Genomic DNA, 12022 nt, shown 5'->3' on the forward strand with positions numbered 1-12022 from the left:
TCAGTTTGACTGAAATTGTCATTTGATTTTATTTTTTAGTTTCATTTGATTACATTAATTGTTTATTTTTTTTATTTTAGAATTTTTTTTTAGTTTTTAAAAAACTAAATGTTTAGAAATTTAACATTTTAACTGAAATGACTGTTATTAAAAGTTGTTTAAATTTTTTTTTTACAATTTCTTTTCGAATTGATAGATTTTCGAAGTATGTAGATTAATTATTTTTTCTGTCGAAAGCAAGATTTAGGTAATTTTTCTATCCAATTTTTTTAATTTATGTTAAGCCCATGATCAAATTATTTTTGCACCAAGTCCGTAATAATTTTAAGTATTAAGCTTCATATATGATAAATAAATATTTAAATATTTATAGTATTTAAAATTTTTAATGTATGTTGAGTATTAAAATATTTGCAGATTATGAATATTTTAGTATTTACAATGTTTGGACTATTTTAATGTTTACTGTATTTTAAATATTTAAATATTTTCAATATCCTTAACATTTTAAATATTTTAATATTTCAATATTTAGATGTAATAAAATTAAAATTTTTATTTAAAAATTTTAATATTCACAGTAAAAACTTTTATAAAATTCTTCGCAGGAATTCAATTATTTTCAATACAATTTCAATGTAATTTCTCAAAAAGAATTCAATTATTTTTAAAAGTTTGATAAAATTCTTCTCAAAAAATCAATATTATTGAATGTTTATTATGTTTATTTATTTTTTAAATATTTTCAATACAATTTTAATTAAATTCCTTGAAAAAATTCAATTATTTTGAAAAATGTTGATTAAATTCATTATGAGAATTGAAGTATTTTCCATACAATTTTAATTCAATTAATGGAAAAAATTCAATTATTTTCGAAAATTTTAATTAAATTCTTGTCAAGATTTCAATTATTTTCATAATTTATAAAATTTTAGCAGGAATTTATTTAGGTTATAGAATTTTAATAATTCAAATTACTTTGAAATTCAATTACTTTGAAAAATTTATAGTATAATATTTTAATAATTATAATATGTCAAATATTTTAATATTCACAATATTCCAATATTACAAATATTTCAATACATTAAATATTTTTAATTTTCATTTCTTAAAATACGCACGAATCAGGATTTTTTAAATCAGTTGTAATTTTTTAAACTGTATTGCTTCTTCATAGGAAGCTTTGTTTTTGTGGAAATTTCTAATTGTGATTTTTTATTCGATTTCGATGTTTTTCTACCTTAGGACCTCACAAATCGTGTTTTTGAATTTGTTTCAAATTATACTTTATTTGTTGGAATTTTAAGAACATAAGTTCTTAAAATGTAAGAAAAGTATTTATTTTGTTTTAAATAATTATTTTTCACTTAATATTCTAATATTTAAACACAAATTTTTAAAACATTGAAACATTTTATTTCAATGCTGTCGATCGAAAATAAAATTTATTGAAGAATAAAATTTATAAAAGAAAAAGAAAATAAGAAATAAAAACTGTATTAAAAATTAGAAAAAAAAGTATTTAGAAATTTTTAAGTTATTTTTTAATTTAAAAATTTTTTTCTACTTAGTTTCGATTTCTTTAATGTTAAACAATTAATTACAATTGAGTTCAAATTGAACTCGTTCGTGTATATTAAAAATGAAAAAAAAAGATTTACAATAAACTTCCGAAATGGTTCTTTAGTGTAAGATAACTTTTAAAGTATAAATTTTGATAATATAGCCATTGCACTAGCCATTACGAGCCTAGAATTATGGGCTTTAATCATTTAATTAAGTAAGTCGCAACATTCATTGTATGAAAATGAATCGATGCATACCACCGTCTTGTCCGTTCTTCAATAGATTTAATAAGTAAACCTATCCGTCCATCGAAAATGTGAACGTTATAGATTTATAGAGTAGATTATTTAGTTTTATGAAACTAATTATTATTGTCTGTTATATTCATTAAGGTATAAAAGAAATAAAAAAAAATACCGAGTGTAAATGAATATATATTTTTGGAATTTATTGTGTATTGTAAATATAAATATAATAATAATTATTACGTTTATATTCAAAAGCTCGTCGTCGATTGAATGAAAAAAAGGAATGTATCTTAGTTATAATTTAATTAGCACAAACTATTATTATTTTTTTTTTAATTTTGCGAATATTGTTACCCACTTTCGACAATGATTCACAAATAAAAATTTTTAACTGTCTCTATTCGAGGGACAAAATAGTCTCTTGTGAATCACGCCAAATATATTCTTAGTGTTTAACAAAAAAAAAGGGGGAATATTTTCATTTTTAAGAAAAATAGAGTATTAAAATTGCTAGAATAGAAATTAAATATGTTTATTTATAACACAAAGATTTTTAAAGTTTTTAAAACGAAAAAGAAAAAATTCTACTTTGTGTATAATAATGGTTATTCAGGAGAATTTTGGAAATTTTATATTATACGTCTTTATATTATCGGAAATGAAATATTTCCAGTAGATAAGTTTGCACTGTCATTCACGAAGCTCAAATAATGTGTGAATTTACTTTTATACAATCGATGATTAAAAAATTATTTCATTAATTATAAACGACTAAATTAAATCAATTCTAGAATGAAATATTCATGAATTTGAGATTCAATTACAGATAAAATTGACAATATTTAATTATTAGAGAGAAAATTTTAAGAAATTTTAGTGAAATTTGAATCTTTGAGATTATAAATCGTTGTGTGTAAAAGTAAATTCTGATGTTCATTAAATATTTATAGAATAAAAATATTCACGCAATATACGACTTCTAGCAATAGCGATCTCAAAGTTTTTTTTATGTAACATTTTTAAGAGATTAACGTTTTAAGAACAAATATACAGTACTTTAGAAATATCAATTACAAAATAATTTACTTACTTTTTTTTAAATTAAATTTTTATAATCCACTGTGAATAAGTAGGTTTTATAAAAAAAGAAATGTATATGTAAAAGAGATAATACTGTACACATCATTTCATACTGAGTCACGTAACTCGCAAAACTAAGTAATAAAGTCTAATAGTAAACAAAATTGTAAGTTTATTCAATTTCTGAAAAATTAAAATTTTGTTATAGTAATAATTTAATAAAAATTTAATTCAATTTAAATTTAATAATAAAATTAATTTAATAATTAATTATTAATAAATTTAATAATAAATAATACCTAGTTTAATAATTAGTTTTTAAATTAAAACAAAATTCACTTTCTTAACACAAGTTATAAAAAATAAAATACCTAATTAAAAAATTTGTCTTGCAATTAAATATACAAAAAACTTATTTGTCTTTTGTTTAATTTTTTGGAGTTCAATTTTTTTCTTGTAAAAGTGATTGACGATATTATTTTACATAATATTTTCAAAATTATGGATTTATTTCAATAAAGATAAATTAAATTAAAATTAAATATTTTTTTTATCAATTTTAAAAATGTCAAAGAAATCGTCAGAAGTAAGATTTTGTTAAATTTCTGTCAATTTGGTTTTTTTTCGTTTTGTTTTGTTCGAGGAAAAATTGTTTGCTTCTTTTCTTTAGAGATTTTTGTAAATTTTGTTTTTCTTTTTAAATTTTAGAAACGAATTTCTATAGAAAGTCGAGGAAAACAAGAAAATGGAAATGAAAATTTTGAACCACTAAAATTGGAAATAACACAGCCGGAGACAGCGATTTTACTTTTAGATTGTCAAGAAAAATCAATTCTTGCAACAGCTTGCGAGGCATTATTGAATTTTGCCGAAAAATCACCAGGAAATCGAGATGTTCTGTTTAATCTTGAAATTATTGAAAAAATCATCCCTCTACTCAGCCATGAAGATATTTTTTCCCGAAGGTTTTTATAAAGGCGTATTTTTTTCTAATTATGTACTTTATAATAAATAATTTACTAAATAAATAGAATAATAAATAAATTTAATAAAAACTTAATAAATAAAATTGAATTCTGGCGAAGAATTTTATTAAAATTTTTGAAAATCCTAATTAAATTTTTTTGAAAAATTTCTTTAAATAATAATTTTAATTAAAAATTTTAAAAATAATTGAATTTTACAAAAATTTTTAGAAAATAATTAAATTTTCCTAGAATTTTATTGCATTATTTTCTTTACATAATTGAATTCATACAAGGAATTAATTAATAAACCTTTGAATTAATTGAATTGATTTCGAAGAATTTTAGAAAACATTTGGAAAATAATTGAATTCTTTTGAAAAATTTTATAATGAATTAAGAAAAAAATTGATTTCTTTTGTGACATTTTATTAAAAATAATTAAATTAATTAATTATTAATTAAATCTAAATTTATTGAAACTGAATTTGTTTTTAACTTTTATAAAGTTTAGTTTATTAACGATATTTTGTTATTTTAGATGTGCTGCAAAACTTGTATCACGAATGGTGAAGATTCCTTGCGTGAGAAATTATTTCTTACAGGATGATGAAAATTTGCAGTTTCTAAGAAATGTCTTGATTAATGATTCAGACACATTATTAGAAGAATCAACATTATTAATTTTCGTCGAACTTACTAATAATCTTTATGGGGTTGCTCGATTTTTGAAGGAAAATTCAGAATATAATTATTTATTGAAATTAATGCAGTCTTCGGATGTTGGCGTAAAGAAGAATTCTATTGAGATTTTGAATAATTTAATGAATGATCCTTTGGGAGCAAAGTCAATTATTTTTTCCCCTGTATAGTAATTCAATTACAGTCAAATCTGTCGGAATGCAATTTTTTTAAAAAATTTTTTCCCTTTAAAAATGTTCAACAAAAATTATTTTCGCCTAGTTCTAGAATATTGTGAAAATATTACAAAAATTAAATTATAAAACATTTTTTAAGTATTTTTTACTGTAATAAAATTTTAAAAGTCGAGTTGTATTCCGACAGCTTTTACTGTACAATTTCAATTAATTTTATTTATCTATTTAATAAACAACTTATTCTACTAATTAATTTTTATCTATAATAATTATTCTAATTAATAAATTTAATAATTCATTTTTAATTCATTTAGAAAAAATTGTTTAATTATTTTAGGGTAGGGTGGGGCATTACTAAACAGTCGGAAAAATTATCGGAAAAATTATTTCTAAAGTCAAATTTAGTGCTGAACACGAATATCATAATGGATTTTTGATATTCTACTGTTAAAAAATTTCACAAGTGTTTTTTCAAAAAATGAGCGGATGGGGCGTAACTATTCTTCCACTGATGACAGCGAAAACTACAAAACAGTGTATTTTTTTGTATGTGCTTGTTTTTAGGTTAGAATGGTAAGAAATTGGAAGAAAAAAAACCAGAAAAAATCCTCCAATTAACAAATTAATTTATATTTTTAGAAGTCAAGCTTTCAAACGGTTCTACTCATTTTTTTTTAAATACATTTTCTAGATTCAAAAATCCAAAAAAGAATAGTAATGCCCCACCCTACCCTAAATTAATTAAATTAATAAGAATTAAAATTACTAATAATAGTTAATATTAACAAATATTTATTAATTATTATAATAATTAATTTTGAATTCACTTTTAAAAACCTTTTTAATTAATTTTTCTAAAACTTAGGAATTCTCTTTGCAACCAATTTACGAATTATTACAAATACCCGATTTAGTTATTAACAAATTATCTTGTGAATTTATTGAAAAATTAGTCACGAAGAGCAAGGATGAAAATTTACAAGAAATATTTAGAAAATCGGGTGGTTTGCAGGAAGTACTGAATATTCTCGAAGTAAAAATTAATTTTTTTTTAATACAGAAAATCTAATTCAAATGTTTTGTTTTTATTTCATTTGAATTTAATTCATTTACTTGTAGATAATTTCTTTAATTAATCAATTGTTTATGACAATGAATTACGGTAACTATTAAAATTCACCAACGGCTGATCATATTGTTTCATCTCTTTCATTATAGAATGTGGAGTACATAAATATTCATTCTGATGTTTTGAAAATTTTATCCCTTGCCTGTAATAATTCAAAAACTGTCGATACGCTGATTAGAGTAGGTGGAATGAAAAAATTATTTAAATATTTCGAACAACAATCAGATGAAAAAATCCCCCTCGACGTATTGAGAGTTATGGTAAACATTGCTGATACAATTTCTGGAAAAAAGGTCAAGTTTAATAGTTATTTTGATTAAAAATTATTTCTTCTTTTTGGAAATTACGAATAAAATTTTGAATTATTATTATATAGGTATTATTTTCTCACGACTTTGTTAATTATTTATTAAAAATTTTACGAGACACTAATACTGAACCTAATGTTTCTGGTTTAATTTGCTATGGAATTGGAAAAATGTCACAATATGGACCGGCTGCTGCTGAATTAACAGAGGAGAATCCAATTAACAATTTATTGAGTAAGTGAACCTTAATTTACTAATTAAGATCCATAATCAACTTTTTCTTTTGTTTCTTTACTAAGAAAAATTAATGGTACTTTTCAAAATTGTCTCACATTCATTTTATTTAAATTATTGAATTCTTCATATTATTTATTAAATTTTCAGAATTTTCTTTCTTTTTTTTTTTATTTATTTTACAACTCAAGATCTCGCAGTACAAATGAATTTTTTTTTATTTATCAATTCAATTAATATTTATAAATTATTAGTCATTAGGCCAAACAAACAAAAACATTTTATATAATTAATATTTATATCTTAATTCAATTATAAATTAATTATTTGATAGTTTTAACTATATCAAGAAAATATTTTATATATTTTGTAAAATTATTTTTATGGGAATTGTTTGTAAGGAATTTAATGGCCATAAAATAAAAGAGGTCAAAAAATATTTGGACTCCTTGTGAATTTTTATTTTTTCAAAAAACTGAATGATTTTGAAATCCGTGCCAAATTTTGTAGAAAATATTTTTTTGGCTTCACAAAAAATTACAGAGTAAAAAAATTTATTTTTTCTATTTTTGAAACATTTTTTTTTTGAAAAAAATTGTTTTTGGGCTAAAAATGCTGAGAAACACTATTGTTATTCAATTTTTCTATTTGGAAATCCATTTGTTTATTTTTCTAACTATGTAATTTAAAATCAATATTTTATGTCTAAATAAATAAAAATAATAAAGAATTGAATTTTCAATTTAAAAAATTGTATAACGATAGAATTTTTTAGAATTTTTAACATTTTGAGCTTAAAAACAATTTTTGTTTATTAAAGATGCTTCAAAAATAGTAAAAATCAAACTTTTTATTCGGCAATTTTTTTTGTGGATACAAAAATATGTTTACTACAAAATTACGTAGGTGTGGATTTCAATATCTATTAGTTTATACTTTTTCAGAAAAAATAAAAAATCAAAAGGGATCAAAATATTTTCTGACCATTGAATTCCCATAAAATTAATTTTATGGAGCATTTAAAATATTTTCTTGATTATACTTAAAAATATCGGGCAATGAAACATAAATTTGTAATTTTTCATCAGATTTTCTAAAAAACGAGAATTTTGACTGGCGTTCAAGATTAGCGGCCGCATTTGCATTAAATGAATTAATGCAGTGTGATTTCAAAAATTGTCAAAACTTTTTAAATATTAATGGACAGGTGAAGTTTGGTTTAATTTTTATTGTAATAAATGAACAAAATTACAAAATGTAATTACAAAATCGTTTAATTTAAATTTAATTGAAAAATGCTATTTTTCAGGACTTTCTTTATCGGATGATTAAACAGACGGAAAAAGTGATCGAGGAAATTCAAATAACAGTGTTACAAATTTTAAAATCAATTGCTGAGTATCCGAAAATTAGAGAGACTATAATTAGTATCGAATTGATGGAAGTTCTATGTACACCTTTTAATGTAGTTTTTCTTTAAATTTGAAAACTCAATTTTGTTTTGAATTTTATTTTCTGTTAAAATTTCATTTTGGTTTAAAATTTAAATTTTTAAATTTTTAATTTCTAATTTTGAATAATTTACACAGTTGAAAATTGAAAGCGATCGGCTAAAAATGACATGTTGCGATACATTGTCAACATTTTGTATAGAAGAAATGGGAAGAAGAATTTTCGCCAATGTCAATGGAACTATTAGTTTGTATCCCATGATTCTCGAGACCCAGTCAATTCCAGTTAGAGATTCTGCTGTAAAACTTGTTCAACAATTGTGTTCTGATCCAATACTCGTTGAATTATTTATTCGGGCCGAATATTTATTATAGTAGGTCATGGATATTTTGCAAATTTCTTATTTATCTAATTTTTACTCTTGGGCTACATTTTTATTTTTGTTTTCTTTATTTTTAATTTTTAAAATATTTAAAATATTTTTAAAACAAGGCCTTCTTATTTTTGACGAGAATATGTAAATATTAAATTTGAAAAATATTTTCTAATTTTACAAATATTAAAAATATTATTCTCATTAATTAATTAATTAAATTAATGATTAATATTTAAAAATATTAAAATTTGTTTATTATAGACAGGCAAATTTTTTTTCTTCTTTTCTGAACAGTGACTTTAAAGTTTTTTTTTAACTCAAAAGAGTTTTTTAATTCTTTTTCTACTTAGACGAGCAAAAAAGGGTAAAATTTGGATTTAATATTTTTAGTATGCTTCAACATCGAAGTGCTGCGAAAATTATTCCCACTTGGGACAGTTGTATTGAATCGCTAATGAATGGACATTTACCAATTAAATTTGCTTACACCGGAAGACTCTCTTTGCACGATATTACTCAAGATGGATTTTACGTTCTTCGTCGCAATACTTGTCCGTCAGTGTACTTTATTAAAATAGCAGGAAATTTTTTTTTTTAAACCTATTTTGAAAGGAAATTTAAATTTAGAAAAAATCGAATACAAAAAAAATAATTGTGTTAAAAAATAATTATCGTATTTTTTAATAATTATTATTATTATTATTAATAATGACGGTAATTTTTTTCAAATACAATTCGTTTTTTCCATATTTTTCAAATTAAATTCTTGTGAATATAGATTTCCTATTTTGGAAGATCTATTCAGTTTGAAAGCTTGTCCCTTAGAATCGATTTATGTGGTAAATTTTAGTCAGCCAATACAAATAGAATCCGATTCATACGAAAAGGTTGAAATTGAAGAGAAATCTAGAACAGGTATTTTAATTAAAAATGATGTAAATATTTACAATTTTGAAACTTAAGAAAACTTTCTTAAATTTAATTAAATTAATAATATTATTAAATTCTTTAAAAAGAAATTGGAAATTTTTAATTAAGTATTAAAAAAGTGTTTTAAAACTTAAATTACGATCCTAAAGTATATTGATAATAATTTTTGTTTGCTTTTTGATATAAATTATTAACTTTGAATCAAACTTCTATAAAATTGTTTACAGAAGAAAAAGGACGAAAAATTTTAACAAAATATCTTAGGGATCCTTCTGAAACATCTCGCATATCAGTAGGAACACTGACTCCGTTAAACGATCTTAAATCTCGTAAATAGAAAAATTTATTTTTTATAATAATAATAATTTAACTTCGGTATTTTTTCCAGGACCTTAATTTTTGTCAAATACTGTTTGTATAAAAGTATAAATAATAATTTGTATAAATAATAATTTAACTAAAGCTAATGCAATAAAATTATAGATAATTCTAAATATATTTATGAATAAATTACACTGAAAGAATATTATTTACAGAAGCTTCGGAACAATTAAAAAGAGAAAGCAACTGCAGGGGAATAAAATTAACATCAGTCACATTAAGTGCCTGGTTAGAATTAAAATTTGGCAGAATACAAACGGATCCTTTTCTTTATGAATATTTGGAACTACTAAAATCTAGAATTAAAACATCCGAATCCTACGAAAGGCAAGAGAAAAATATTTTAAATTTGTACTGTTTGAATATTGAATAATAAGTATCAATTAATACTAATATAATTTAATATCAGTATGAATTGACACTAAGCCATTAAGTTTCCAAATTTAAGAATAATAAAAATTGAATGAGATAATTTGAATTTTTCTCCAACAAATGAATAGCAATAATGAGCCCAATCTCGTGGACATTAGTTTAATAGCGTCGAGGGCAAAATTACTCGCCGAATTTGTCGATCGTCAGTTATCGGGTCCTTCACCATCAAACGGATGTATCGATCATCTAATGAATTTACATCTGTGTGAAATCAAATGTGACATTAAAACAAGTGTAATTCCCTTGGGGCAACTTCGACTAGGATCTTATTTGGAGAGATCGCTACTTTTTAAAGTTTTAGCCGATAGAATTGGTTTGCCGACTGCTCTTATTCGCGGAGAATATGGAAAAACTTGGGTGGAAATTTCTATTCCAAAGGCATAATTTTTTTATTTTACGCAAATTTTCTTCTAATTTCTTTTCTAAAATCAGGGATCACAGTGATTTTTTCATGTAATATTAGGTAATTTTAATTTTTGAATTCATATTTAATTTAAAATATTTAATTTTAATTCATGAGAAGGGGGTTCAGTTAAAAAAAAAGGTTCTAAGAAAACCAGATTAAATTCTTATCAGTTTAAAAAAAATATTTCAAATTAAGTAAAAAATTATTGTACTAGACGGTATATGATTTATTTAAAAATTTTTTACTTTTCTTTTAATTACAAAGCATTTTTAAATCAGATGTTTTTGTTTAGTTTTTGAACAGAAGTTCATTATTAATTTTTTTTATCTTTTTTCTGTAGTCTGCAACTTTGTTGAATTTTGAATTAAAATTTTTGTTACAACGCTACTTTTGTCTTTAAATTTTACGAATTTTACGAGTACTCAATTTTACAAAACTTGAAGTAAATTGTGGTAAAAATTAGTCAAATTTACTTCGAACTTGGTAAAATTTCCTCCAAAAAAAATTGATTTACAAAAATTACAAAAATTTACATCAGAAATAGAAAAATTTACTCTGAAAAACACAATTTTTAAAAAATAATTTTACTATGTTTGAACTAAATTTTAATAATTGTTATACAAAAATTAACTTTGGAAATAGTAAAATTTGACATTACAAAAGAATTTATTTGATTCAAATAAACGATTACTTATCTATTATGAAATAAATATTTATTTGTATCAAATAATTTTTATTTATTTTTTTTTCTTTTTTTCTTCAACTTTTTTTCTTCAACATAAATACAAATTTTTCCAACAGGGAATAAAAAAAGGGAACTGTGATCCCTGTAAAATTTAGAAATTAGAAAAAAAAATTATTTTTAAAAATTTTTAGATCTCAACTGACGTGAAAGAAAAAGAAGAAGAAGAAGAAGAGGAATCGACCACAACATACGAAATGGGAAACGATCCAAAAATATCAAAGAATAATTCGAAATTCTTAAAAAATTCAGTTTTGAAATTAAATAGAAAAAACCATATTTTTCCCACAAAACTTCTGCGAACAAATTACATTGTTGATTTAATGAAAATCCCTGGCGATCTACTACCAATTGGTAGTAAAAGAGCGATGAATTATTGCGAAAAGGAATAGAAAATCACAAACTGTTGCAAGTAAAAATATTTCCACTTTAATAATTTTCAATAAATTTCGAAAAAGTGAAATAAAATTCTTGCATATAGTAAAAATTATTTCACCTTTTTGTTTATGAATTTAAAAAAAATAGATGGAGCATAAAAATCTCGACTTTAGGATTCTCTAAATTCATAGAGAACAATCTGTTATATTTTTAAGTTGAATGTGTCCTTGAAACGAAAAAGGTAACCGAATAAAATCGTGAGAATGAGGTCAGAATTCGCCAACCCTTTTATATTTTCTTTTTGTGGGTCCTTTGTGACCTCGTGAACGTAAAATCTCGAGTAGAATCGTAAAATGAGTATAGTAGAAATAGTAGTAATAGTATAAAATCCAATATTTATCGAAAACGTCAAAAAATAAATTGAAGAAATAAGAAAATCTAAAATTACTAAAGGAAAATCGACAATAAAACTTTAATCATTCAAGTGGAAAATAATTCTATACTAAAAATC

At 22.3% G+C, this 12022-nt stretch overlaps 1 protein-coding gene across 1 annotated transcript; it reads left to right on the forward strand.

Moving 5' to 3' along the window:
* The first annotated feature begins 3465 nt into the window (after nucleotides 1-3465).
* LOC122503732 (armadillo repeat-containing protein 3) lies at nucleotides 3466-11955 on the forward strand. The gene is made up of 14 exons (XM_043614393.1): nucleotides 3466-3486; nucleotides 3609-3865; nucleotides 4407-4731; nucleotides 5609-5776; nucleotides 5962-6165; nucleotides 6249-6414; nucleotides 7503-7621; nucleotides 7724-7865; nucleotides 7996-8239; nucleotides 8633-8797; nucleotides 9021-9177; nucleotides 9702-9920; nucleotides 10034-10358; nucleotides 11383-11955. Exons 1-14 carry the CDS (start codon nucleotides 3466-3468, stop codon nucleotides 11523-11525), a joined length of 2655 nt encoding a protein of 884 aa, XP_043470328.1. The 3' UTR covers nucleotides 11526-11955.
* The last annotated feature ends 67 nt before the right edge of the window (nucleotides 11956-12022 follow it).

This window comes from Leptopilina heterotoma, unplaced genomic scaffold (assembly GCF_015476425.1).
Source record: "Leptopilina heterotoma isolate Lh14 unplaced genomic scaffold, ASM1547642v1 Lhet_27, whole genome shotgun sequence".
In the NCBI taxonomy this organism is placed as follows: domain Eukaryota; kingdom Metazoa; phylum Arthropoda; class Insecta; order Hymenoptera; family Figitidae; genus Leptopilina; species Leptopilina heterotoma.